The sequence below is a fragment of the Meleagris gallopavo genome, chromosome 1 (genome assembly GCF_905368555.1).
Source record: "Meleagris gallopavo chromosome 1, MGAL_WU_HG_1.1, whole genome shotgun sequence".
Taxonomy (NCBI): Eukaryota; Metazoa; Chordata; class Aves; order Galliformes; family Phasianidae; genus Meleagris; species Meleagris gallopavo.
Window position 1 is genome coordinate 150,716,003 of NC_139404.1, and position 13,179 is coordinate 150,729,181.

The 13,179-nt window shown below is 39.7% G+C and overlaps 1 protein-coding gene across 20 annotated transcripts in view; it reads left to right on the forward strand.

Moving 5' to 3' along the window:
• The first annotated feature begins 1,357 nt into the window (after window positions 1-1,357).
• The window catches only part of RBM26 (RNA binding motif protein 26), an 86,285-nt gene continuing 74,463 nt past the window's right edge, over window positions 1,358-13,179 (forward strand). For 17 of the 20 annotated variants that reach the window (XM_085215654.1, XM_085215667.1, XM_085215653.1 and 14 more), the window contains exons 1-2: window positions 1,358-1,854; window positions 12,851-12,969. In XM_085215654.1, coding sequence (XP_085071780.1) covers window positions 1,784-1,854; window positions 12,851-12,969 — 190 coding nt within the window. In that variant the 5' untranslated portion in view covers window positions 1,358-1,783. The remainder of the gene's footprint in view (window positions 1,855-12,850; window positions 12,970-13,179) is intronic. The other 3 variants (XM_085215668.1, XM_010728702.2, XM_010728703.2) reach the window with 1 other exon arrangement.

The window sequence follows — 13,179 nt, forward strand, 5'->3', positions numbered from 1 at the left end:
TGATAGTTTTACGTGTTGGCTTATTTAGCTATGTTGGATACTTGACACTTTCTCTGCAGAGGTCAAGTTCTACTCAGCAGCACACACACACACACACAAAATAAGGACTGTAATATACTACGGTCCTTGTTCCATAACAGATTAAGAGAGGTAAAGATTTTTCAGGGAGAAGTAGTTAGTGAGGGTCTGTGGTGAGCTGCTACCAGCAGAGGGAACATAGGGATGAATCTTGAAGAAGTTCCCCAGACAGGACAACAGCCTGATATTCCTGCATCCTATATTTTATTATCTTCACCACTAAACTCCAAGACTACTACTATTATCCCGATTCCATTCCACGTAACATAGGTAGGACATCGGGATGCTGACATATTGACAGACCGGTCAAGATCGAATTTGCTGTCCACTCTAGCTTGATTACCCAAACTCTATAGCCGTGAGAAACAGGAAGGCAGCTCAACAGTCATGTATCTGCTCTGCCCTCAGTCAGACAGTCCACTTCCTTGGAATATCTGCCTTTGTTAATGACCACATAAAACAGCTAACAACCAGGGGTTAGATGCTGGTGTGTCATAAGTCTACTGAATCTAGGCAGATAAAATCACATCAGCCGTGTTGTTCACTACTCAGCAAATGTGAGGCACTGAAAACAAGCAGCAGCACTTACTGCTATTCCAGGTATCTCACAGGACAACTTAGTATCACTGCGGGCAGTCTCTACGGGACTCAGCCACCTCAGGGAGATGGAGCAGAGCCTCAACTCCCCTCGCTTGGTCTGAGCTGTGGCAGCATCCACTGTTCCAAGGCCAGCAGAGGCAATATGGGCGCTTCCTGGGATCTGACCCCTAAGATCAGCATCATCCCATGCTGGGAGGGTGACTGTATACTTTACACGGTGCCTGTGCTGCTGTTTTTACCCAGATGTATGCTCTGCTAGGTCTAAAAATAACTCACTCCCTGCTGCGGGGTTGCATTTAATAACAGTGTTTATGAATATGGGCTTTGATTAATTGATCGGGAAAATGTTGAAAACTGTATCATTATTTTTTTTTTTAAAGTGATTTTAAGCAACTTTCCAGACATTGACATTTATGATATTTGTATCACAGAGGAGGGGAAAGCACCCTCCCACGTTTCTGTTTCTCCGAGACACGTTTCGTTATAACAGCACCCCCTCCACTTCCAAGGAGGCTCTCTTTCCTGCCAAGAACCGCCTCCACCCGCTCCGGGCAGAGCCAACTACAACGGCCAGCCTCACCACCGCCATCACACCCCCAGCCGCCGCCATACAACCCGACCTGGCTCCGCCTCCCGGCAGGCCTCGGGCGCTGCCTGTTCTCGCGAGACTCCTTATGCTCGCGACAGCGGCGCACCGCCATCTTGCCTGCTCGCTCGCTCGTCCGTTCGTTCTGCCTCGCTCTGCGGCTGAGGGGCGAGGGGGGGCGGCGGCGCTTTTCGGGGCTGCGCTCGGTGCCCGCCGGCTGCTGCCGAGGAGCAGGAAGAGGGGAGCCGAGGGGCGGCCGGGCCGCGTTTCCCGGCGAAGGAGAAGCGAGAGCGGGGCCCGCGGGGAGCAGCCGCCGCTCGGTTGGTTCCGCCCCCTTCGTGGCGCTGGGCCTCCTGCCCCTGCCGAGCGGCCTCTGCCGAACCGGGAGGCGGCCTCGGGGGGCAGGGGGAGGCGCGGCGGGAGCCGGGGTCCCGGCCGGCGGGGCGGCACGGAGCCTGCCGCCGTCGTTGGTGGTGCTGCAGTTGCTGCCGGGGAGGCGCGGGGCTCGGGCCGCTCTGGATGGTGGTTAAAATGATCATAGAAAACTTCGAGGCGCTGAAATCCTGGCTCAGCAAAACGTTGGAGCCCATGTGAGTAGCCGCGACATTGCCTCTCTCCCTCCTGAATAACCCTCCCTTGGAAAAGACGGGCCTGCAGCTCGGGCAGGGGAGCGCTGCAACACAGAGCTCCGGCACGGCGTCCCGGCAGGTGCCCTCGGCGCGCCCTTCTTCCCCGCCTCCGTCGGGCACCGCGGGGCTGTGCCTTGCCCCCGCTTCTCGGCACGGTCCTCGACGGGGAGGTAGCACCGTCCTTCTCGTGAGGATGCAGCTTCTCCCCCTAGCGACACCGTTCGTCGCTAGCGCCCGTGCTCCCTCCCTTTGTAGTGAGCGGAGGTAATGTCTGCGTGTGCGGCCCGCTCAGCTCGCCTCGTAAAGGCCGGGAAATGGGCTTCGGCTGCCGCCCTGGCGTTCTCAGAGGGCTCCCGTGTAGCTCCGGGGTTTCTACCCGGGGGTGATGTGTTTTCTACATCGTTCACAGTTGTTTTAAACATTTGGCACACTTGTGTCGTCCCCCCCCATAGCTAAAAATTGCGTCAGTTACGTAGAGCTCTGGGGAGTAGGAGCCCCAGAGAGTAATTTGCCTATACCTGCTTGGCCTCTTAAGCATAGCATTCATGCTAATAATAAGGACTCTTTTGCAAATACTCAGCCCACGTAGTACAGGTTTTTCTCACTGGATAATATTCTGGTAGCACTGATATGGGAACTTGGTTTTAAATGTTTCATGTTCTGGAAGAGTGGTGCCTATAGACATTTTTGGATCAGGGCAAGCTCTTGTCTTGGCATTACGAAAAACCACTCTAACATGTCTGTATTAAGTTGTTAGAGCATGATTTGAGTCAGTATAACCAGAGCTTATAAATGAACTCTAGTGTTAACTTTTCTTTTGAGTTACTTGTCCATGGCGGGCTTTATTCTGACACTTTTGAATTGAGGTGGAGAGGGGGATCAGATCTATGGCTTCCATAGGCATTAGTTTAGTATATGTAGGTATGCATATAGTTTGTATGGCCTATGTTGAAATAGCCTAATAAGGCTCAGGAGCTGGGGAGGGGTTGTTCATTTTTCTGTAAGACAACACTGAAGTAAGTGACTCTTGAACTTCATTCCTGTGGACTTTGAATTAGGCCTGCACCAAATTTCCCTGAGTGCACTTATACACAAGATTTAATCCTTAATACTGTGACAAGATTTTATTTTAAGTTCTATTTGGAAAAAGAAAAGTGTCTTTCTTATGAAGGAGGTGAGCTAATCTTCCTCTTGTGTAAATATAAGGTGTTACTGAAATAACAAAGCATACTCTGTTTTGTGGTAATAGATCTAGCTGATCTATTACTAGCAATAGTCTTCTGACGCAGAATGTTGCTTGTTAGTATTTGAATGATTTCTTGCATGAAACTTCTGTTAATGGTCAGTTTGATATGTCTTTAGGGCATGCTGTTCAGGAGATTTGTAACAGGTAATATTTTGGAAAGTCTTGTAGTTTCCTACATAAATGCAGGTAGTTTGAAATGATAGGTCATGCACGATTCTTCTCAGTTAGGCAGCTACTGGAGATTGATATGTTAGTTTTAAACAATTTGGGAGAATTGTCAAATTCTTTGAAATCTTAGACTGGAAGTCTGCTGGTGATAATTGCAGTAGAGCTCCAATCGGCTTCAAAATTACTTTTGTTATTGAGTATGTACACTAGGTTATTTTGATTTTACAGGTCTTTATCTGACTGTTCTGCTTTTGAGTATTTACTTGACTTCTCTGTGTTTGAGTATTGCACATCAGAAGCTGAAGCTTGACTTTACTAGTTTATTTTAGATTTCTTACGAGTGATCTGAAAACATTAAAAATTTGCCAGATAGGATTAAGCTAGGGATCAGTATGGTTCCCTAAGCTCTTCCCAGGCTTCATTCATCAGTGATGAACAGTGGTAACTTCTTATCGTGACATTCAGTATTCTTCTGTTTGTCTGCTGTCTGCTAGTGATACTCAACAGTTCAGTGCTGAAGTTGGGATTTTCAGCGTTCGAGATCTCTGAGGTATTCTGTTTTTAATCACTTAAGGCACCAGGATGTTTCTGTTAAGCTAAATGTAATGTGTGAACAGTTCAGATATACTTCTCATGCTTGAAAAGTGTGTTGTGGGGTAGGTAATTACTGACCTGGAAGATGTTGAGTTCTTTTGAGGAAAGAAGCCAGCAAGCAGGAGCTGTTAAACTCAGCTGTCACTGAGTTTTATGCTGTGTTCTATACAGCTATGTTGTCCTATTACACATTGGATTTAGTGTAGAGATGTTGTCATTTCCCACCAGTCAAGTACCTTGGAGATACTTCCAATCTCGGGTACCTGCAGCGTATGCCTGTAGCTGTAGCTTCTGAATCTAGGGAGATTTTAGTATACAGTTACTTCTTTAGAACTGCAGGTGTTATACTAGCACAAAAAGACCATTAGTGCCAGTAACCTGGAGATGTTACTTTAGGCTGAAAATAACTTCTTACTTGTCTTTTAATTAAACAAAAGTGTGTCGAGTGTGTATATCTCTTGGCATTTTCTGAAATCTTTAGCTGCAAAATAGGCAGGTGAATTTCCCAATTAGATTAAGAAACATATCATCATATCCTTATGGTGTTTTTGTCTTGATAGTTGTGAAGTGTGAAATATTTTAGAAGATAAGAAATTTCCTGCACAACTTGATATATCTGTATTTGCTGGCTAGGTATCTAGAGCTAGGTAGTTAGCTGCTGTTTTTCACCTGTTTGTCTGCTTCAAAGTATCCAGGACTTTTTAATCTTGATGTATAATTTGTTGCAAAGACTATAGCAGGTATAATCCTGAAACATTTGTTTCAGAACTAGAAAGCGGTAATATCCATAACGGTTGTTTCCTTTAACTAGAAAATTTTATCTTTAAAATATTATAAAGCGTAAGCAGGAATGTGAACATTATAAGTATAATGAAACGAGTGTTGTGTATATGTTTGTGTAGACTGGATGTGGTTGGGTTACATGCACATGGTGCCTCTGGGAAGTAGATAAGAATGTTTGGAGGGGGGGAGGAGGAGAGGGAGGGCACGTCAGAATATAAGTTTCAGAATTTATTTATTCACTTCCTGGGCTGTCCTAATGCCTTTGTCAAAGCCTTGGTGATCCTTCATACAGACGCTCTATCCAAGATGGGTTGTGTTGCAGAAAGGCAGAAATGGCAAGTGCCGCTATGCTGGAGCATATATACATTCCAGCTCTGCTTGAAGGGTGGTACTTCTCTAGTGACTTTTTACAGTCCTCCAAAGTACGGGCCTTTATTTCCCGTTTTTTTTTTTTTTTTTTTTTTCCTGGTGTGCACAGTTTTGGAAATAACTTTGGGGAAAAAAAAAAAGGCGTTTGGTTCACAGAGAATTACATAACATGCACACAACCATTAGTGATACCTGTATGTGAATGTAGTAGCAGTGTAAACAAAGTAGAAGTACTTCAGTGCTGTGGCTGCTTTGTATTTGACTAGAACTATTTTGTATGTTTAACTCAGGTTAGCTCTGTGTAGAAGATATGTGTGTCAGTGATAGTCTTCACTGCTTGCAGACCGCAGTATGCTTGCTTTCGAGTATTTAATAATTTTTTCTCGTCTGTGGTATGGCTCCTGCAATGTATTTGAAGGTAACATTGAACTTGAATTGTAACCTCATGTCTGTCACCTCTAAGTTTTGTACTAACAAAGACTTCGCTAAGCCATTTCTGTTGTGATGGATTTCTTTTTTACAAGTCTGTTCTAGATCCTGTATAAACTGTGTATATATGCTTGCTAGAATGTCAGGTTCTGGCTTGGCAGATTGATAAGGAGGCAGGTCTTTTTCATTTTATTGCCAGTTGTGTTGTATAAATGCTGCACACGAACACATTGCCTTTATAAGATGCTGTAATATTCTCCCCCTTTCCCTAATTTTTTGCAGTGGAAAATTATCTTGTTTTTAATTACTTTGTGTAAAATAAGTATAATTAAGCTTTTCTGCTGGCCTGTTGAATTTTACTTACAAGTTGAGTAAGGTTCCTGCATCTATTTTTTTCCTCTTTTCTGCATTTAGATTTCTGAAAAAATTTGTTCAGTTGCAAAGTCAGACTTGCAAAGAAGATGAAAAAAAATTTGAAACAATGCTTGTGCAATACTTAGGCATCCCTCATTAAAACTGAAAGACTTTTTTGCATCATTTAATTCTGTAAATGATAATGACCTTCAAACTATTTTGACAGAATAAAATCCAAATTGAAGAATATTTTGAGTGTATTTGTCATTGGAATGTTTTATGGGAAACAAAACATGCTGGTATTCATCTATTCCTTCACTCTTTTCCTGCTTGCTTGTGCTTTTCAACCTTTCATCGTTAAATCTCAATACATTTCTTTTGTGGATGAGGGATCTTGCTTAATTATTTTGGATCTTGCTTAATTATTTTGGATCTTGCTTAATTATTTTGGATCTTGCTTAATTATTTTGGATCTTGCTTAATTATTTTGGATCTTGCTTAATTATTAGTAGGTTACTATTTAGTCATCTCCCACTAGCTTAAGAAAAGTGAATAAAGGAGGTTTAACAATGGTGTAAAGAATATGATAATGACCCAAGATACTGAAAGAGTAGAAATTGAAATGAAAATCTTTGACATTTCTTTGAATCTTCATGGTGTCCACTGTCCTACGAGAAAGACTTTAAGAACCCACGAGGAGGTTTTGCTTTAATTGACCAGAAAATTCCTAAGATGTTCCAAAGCATAAAAAGAAAAAAAAAAAGTTTATTTAATTTACCGCTAGCACTTTGTTGTAAAGTGTAACAAATATAAATGAGGCATGGATGGATGTAATTGTTGTATCAGTTTATACTACTGAAGTCACTCTTCTGTGTCTATTAAACTTTGTAGTTGTTCATGTAACTCATGGGGAGCTGCAGTGTTTGAGAGTTGAATATTCCTGACTTTGAGTGCTGATACTGTTGTGCTTATTTGGAAAAGGTACTGCGGCAGAATTGCAGTATTGGGATTATAAAAAGGGGTATGTGAAATCGGGAAATAAAGTATGAAGAAATTATTCTTATTTTGCTGTACCTTCCTCCGTTCTTACTTCACCACTGGTGAAATGAACTCCCTGGCTGCATCACAAGGCGCAGGTAAAACAATGATTTTTGCTTTCTGCATTGAACATGTGCTGAACAGCCAGCAAGCTAACAGCAGTTCCACTCCTTGAGAGCTGTTTTGAGTCTAGGATGTGGCATTGTAAGCTGTTGGTTGCTGGTTGCAGCTGTATGAGCCTGTCAGGTTGGGATATCATATTTTAGAACTACAGTAATGACATCAGTATCTTGGATAAGAGCACTGGCGGCTGCTGCATTCCTCAGCATATGTCTGTGCTTATAAAGAGCTATCGAAAGTGTCTCAAGATAGGCCAGACCTTGTTGAATGACTCTGTCGTCCATTGAATTTCTGAGTGCTGGAGCTTTTTACAGATTTTTGAGTGCAGAATCTTGCAGCAAAGCAATCAAATACCTACTTTAGACTAGGTGCCCAGTAAGTGGCAAGTTTTTTCTGCACACACTCATGGCTGCAAATGCAAAGCACTCGAACATAGCCATGTCCACCGTGGTTAATGTTAAGGACCGAGCTATGTGCTAGAGAAGTATAAATATTAATCTTTAGGCAACAAAACCAGATTGTGAAAGTTGAAGTTGTGATTTCTGAGGATCAAGGTGAAACAAATAACATGCACCTACATGTTACTTCCTTTACAGAAAGAGTTCACTGCCTGGAGGTGTTCAGATGTGCTTTTGTGGTTTCAGTGTATTGTGGTAGTTTAAATTTGTCAAGAAACTAGTTTCAGGTTTTGCAGCACCTTTTTTTTGGATGTTCATTTAAAGGTACATTCATTTAAAAACAAACAAAAAAAACTGTAGGTGCTTTTACCTCTTTACAAAAGTTGTGTGTGCTCTAGCTGTCTCCAAACTGAACTTTAGATTGAGATTCTAGGCATTGGATTGTTACTGTAGGTTACAGGAAGACTTGATGCAAGTTTCTCATTCCTCGCTCTTCCCTAATCGTCCCCCACCTTCCTCCCCTGCTGTGAGTAACAGTGTTCACTTTGTGAAAACTGTCAGATTACAGTTGGATAGGTGCAGTTTGGGAAATTGTTGTGTTGTTTTTTCTCAGTGGGTAAAATGATTAGGTACCCTATAGTTAAACATCACTTAAGGATTGTTTTGTCTGGAACATGGAAGAACCAACTGTTGTCACCAGAGAGCAAGTAGACTTTGCTTAAACACACTAACCTAGCAAAATACATCGTAATTGTAGTCAACATTTGTTTCTTCTTTCTTACTACTTGGGGAGACATTTATTGTATATTTATACTCCATGTGTTATTAAATGATTATACCCTATTTATGTACAAAGGTATTTTGCTGATTTAGCTTATCTGCTTTGCTGAATTACTTTTAGCTGTTTTGCTGTAGTCTTATACTAAGTCATTATAAGCTTTGTTAATAAGAGATTTTGTTTGTGTACAGCTAGGTAACTACACCAGTAAAATTTCTCTACAGGCAACTTTTTACACACTCACTGAATTTGTATTGAAAACTGATAGGTTGAATGTTGCTTAAAGAATTATGAAGAATTAAATTTAATCTTAATTTGAAGTTTACAGCTTTAAATTAAAACTAAAATGGGGGGGAGGGGATGCTAGAGAGAAGGAACTCTTTTTCAACCAAGTTACGCATTCTTGAATATTCAGTGCTTAAATCTTTTTATGGCTTAAACTTACTTTTACGTGTTTAGTTTTCTTGTGCTGCTTTTTCTTTATTTAAAATGGTAATTTGGAATAATTTCAGAAAAACTGAATGAGATAGGAAACAATGGATTTGGAAATTTTCCTTGATTTTTTTTTTTTTTTTTTTTTTTTTGTAGCTGTGAACTCCTGCTTTTGCAGTGGAGCAGAATGTTTGATTGGACATGACCTTGCTTTCTGAAACTCTTTTCCAATGGTTAGAGGTATCCAGATCATTCCTTGAAGAGCACATAGAATTCTAGCAAGAGTTTTTGTCCATATATGCCTGAATGCTAGGTAGTGTTTACTAAAGCAGGATTTCTAGAGCAATCTCTGTTGTCTAGCACAGAGCAGTAGTCACAGTATGTTTGACTCATGTATTAGCCTCTGCAGAAAAGTATTGCCGGGGTAAAAACATACAGCGTTTCTGATCAAGATCATGTACCTAGAAAGTGGGTGTAAGAAAATGTGCTGTGTTGTTTAATTGTAACAGGCACTCGGATGTACATCCTGCAGTGGCAGTTGGCTCAGATTACGTATACCAAATGTACTTTGCTTGCTCACTTTAGAAAAATAATAAGATGAGAAATTTATGTGATTATTGTTGTATGTAGCAGAGGCCTATGAAAACTTGAAGGAACATAGATAGAAGATTTAAAGTTAAGAAATGTTATTTTACTTGTTTAAATGCATTTGAATGTTTTTCTAGTAGCCAAATGTTAGCATAAGAATGAAGTTGAATCTGAATTTGTCAGACTTTTACTGCATGTATTTGATTTTTCCTGAGGTCATTGATGTCCTGCACTATATTCAGGTTAAGCTAAGGGTTCAAGCTTAGCAATTAAAAATGTGTAATACTCAATGAATGCTGTAATTGAAGTATAAATTTATTGTAAAATTTGAAGTGCTGCTTAAACTATTTGAAATTCATAGGTAGTAATCTCATTTTTGTATTTTTTCTAAACAGTCACTTAGGGACCTTCCTCATGTTGAACTTCTTAGTGTATAAGAAGGCTGTATGCTGTATGATGAATCCTTTATACTGCACAATATATTCAGCTGCTGCTGCATGGGTGCTTTTCCTGTTTTCATTAAAGAGCCATTGGTTAATAAAGCACTGTCCTCTATAAGAGTATAAGATACAAGTCAAAGAGCTTAGGAAGGCTGAAAAAACTAGATCAAAACGGATGAAACATTCATGCGTGCAAAATAAAGATACTGCAAGTATATTGTGTTTACTTACACACAAAGACTCCCATTCTGTAAGAAAAGATAGTTAAACTAGAGAATGTACATACTGTGTACAAGCAAGCCTCCTGTAATCCAACCTGGCAGATTTTGACAGAATTGAGGATGGAGAATTCATACACAGTATTTCAGAATTCTGTTGGTAGTGAGAAAGTCCGAAGGAATTGCTTTTTGTGAAAGCAACGCTCCCCCAGAACTCTAAAAGCTAGAAAACGGAGATTATTAGACTGTATCCACAGTTTTGTAAAGTAAAACAGTTTTTTTGTAAAGTGGTCTCTTGTTCCTCTCTTCCACCAATTCATGTATCTAGCAATATAATTTTTCCATCATCTTGTGGGGAAAAAACCCTCTGAAAACCAGTGACAATGAAAGATCTTGCTGTAAACTTACTGTACACATACTGTTTAAATGTATCTAAAATAACTAGCATGCTCATTTATGAAAAGATTTTCTCCATCTTATTTACTACAAAATGCATTACGAAGTAATTCATATGTGCTAGTATTTCTCGAAAAAAAACCTTTTTTTGAATGACCAAAAATAAATGTATATTTTTACTTTAGTAGCAGGTAAGCTTTCCTGGTTATGTATAGGGGAATTTCAGTGCTTACATACTGAATAGTAATGTTAGAACTTAGTACATATGTTTTGCTTATATGTGGTATTACCACGTATGGGATGACAAATTATAAACAGTGCCACAGAAGGCGATTCTGTCTTTTTGAAATTAACATACATTTTTATTGGGGGTATTTTCTTGAGAGTGTTTTGGAGTTAGTTCAGTGCATGGAATGACGTTCTGAGGTTACCGTGAGGGACGAGGAGAGAAGAGCACTGACTGTATGCATGTAGTGTGTGTTAGCGTTAGAGCTTTTGGAATCTAGATGGCTTTCCAGACAAGAGTTTGTATTTTCTATCCTGCTTATGGAAAAGGAATTATTTTAAGCGGAATATGAAGCTGTCTTATAGTCACTACTCTAGCAGCTGGAGATTTAAGAAACTGTAGTAACTGACATTTGTGGCTTTTTACTTTTTTGACTTAACTCCTTTTTTTTGTTGCTGTTGTTCACTGAGTAGTTATGGATGCACGCATGTGTCATGACATGTTTAATGTTCTAACTTTGTGTTACAAAAAACGGTGAGAATTCAAATAAAAATTCAGCTTATATTTTATCTAATATTTGTGAAGAACAGAAACAGCAACAACAACAAAAAGGATTATCATGTGAAAATTTTCCCTTCCTCTCCAAATTGCTTTCCTTTTATGACTGTTGGTAGAAAAAATGAAAATACCACTATAATTTTCTGAGGCATCTTCCAGCTTTAAACTTGGAAAAGAATGCAAATCCTGTGTAGTGACATGGAAATCAGATAATCTTAAAATTTTCTCAACTTCTGAATGCATGAATTTGAGAAGTGGTAGAATTTAGGCCCTCTCGGGCTCTCTTGGATGAGACCACTCACTGCCTGCTACCTCACTGCACAGACAACCATTAGACGTGGGCTTCCAGATGGTCTGGGTGGATGATGTGTTCATGTGCTAGCAGTACAAGAGCAGTTCTGCCATCCTCGATGTATGAAGTGATGTTCCTGTTTCCGAGGTGACTTGGTGACTTGGTGCTTGGGCAGCATTCTTGTAGGTAAATGTTATTAAATCTGAATTAGGGTAAACGAGGTGCGATGCTTGGAAGAAAAATTTTCTGAAGGATTTTCAGTCTTTGTGCAGCCTGTTACTCAACTGGCTGTTTGTGTACAGTTTGTGCAGTTTGTGTTTAGCTGGTTTTGTGTGTGCGGATTCTTTTGGATTGATTGTAAACTCCCATCTCTTATATCTATGAATAATGGAGGCTAATACAGAAAATTGTGCTGTGTCCCCTAACAGCTCACGTTGCTTCTGCAGCATGAAATACTGCTGTTGCCTGCTTTCTGCAGGATACTGAGTTATGTTTGAAGCTTTGACCTCTAATGTTAGAGAGCACTATTCTGAGCCCGGGGTATCCTTAGGGTCTACTTAAGACAGCTGGCAGATCTGCTTCCTTTGCTTAATGGATATGTTTGTGTGGAGGATGTGGCACTCAAGATAGCTTCTTTGAGAAAAGGAATTATATAGTGTGATACGTATGATATTTTAGAGGATGTGCTTTCAGGGCCTAAAACACATGTCATTTAAACTATCAGCAGTAAGACTTCTAATTAAACCTCAGTGCTGAAATTTCATTTGTTTTAATGTAGAATAGGTTGGAAGTAGCTGTTCTATTCTGTTCAGTCATTGTGGTCTTATTCACTGGAACAGTGTTTATATAATACTTACATTCATTGCAACTCCCTGAGTATATTTTAATTTCACTTGTTTCAAGTTATTTTTGATACAGAGAATGTACAGTTAGGAAGCATCAGTGCAATTGTCTTTCCTCATTAGTTTCTTAAAACTGTTACTGAAGTAGTAGTATTAACTTTGATCATCACTCAGACCACATTGCTGTCTGCAGCACATCATCAGTGTGCATATGGTAAATCTTCCTTTTCATTTCAGTAGCATCACTTCTGCTGTATTACTGCTTTCATTTCTAATTACGTAGGCTAACTTTATACCATTAAGAGTTGTTCAGTACTACAGATCTATCTTCACTGATTTCATAATCGAGAAATTATGGAAGTACTTATCGTAGCTTTTATGATTCTTCAGGACTATTAGGCAGTTGAAGCCGTTTTGCCCTAAATAGTTCATTCTAGTTTGCTTTGAAATGATCTGTGGAGTATTGTTTGGAAATCTCATTTCTAGGGAATCACTTCTCTGGAGAAAAATGTGATGCTGAGTGATCTTTCATCTCTGGACTCACTCTTAGAAAATACCCCTGGGTATTTTTCAATTACTTTACAAGAAAAAATTTTGATCCTCTATATGAAATTGGTGATACCAGTTTCAGACATTCAGTTTTATAATTTAATCTCTTCTGTGTGTTTTTTTAAATTTCTGTTTGCAGATGTGATGCAGATCCATCTGCCCTAGCTAAATATGTTCTGGCTTTGGTAAAGAAGGATAAAAGTGAAAAGGAGCTGAAGGCATTATGTGTTGATCAGCTGGATGTATTTCTCCAGAAAGGTATGGTGTTTGTTGTGACTCTTAATCTTGAGTAAAAAATTTTATTTCAAACAAACTTTTAATGTAGAATCCTTTGTTTATTTCTTTGCTTTGTTACTTGGAAATATGTAATTCAATGTGCACGAAGGAATAATAAAAAAAAAAAGGACAAAACCACAGGTGTATAGCGCAATTTATAGGTTTTTGTTTTTTTTTTTTTTAACGTGTATT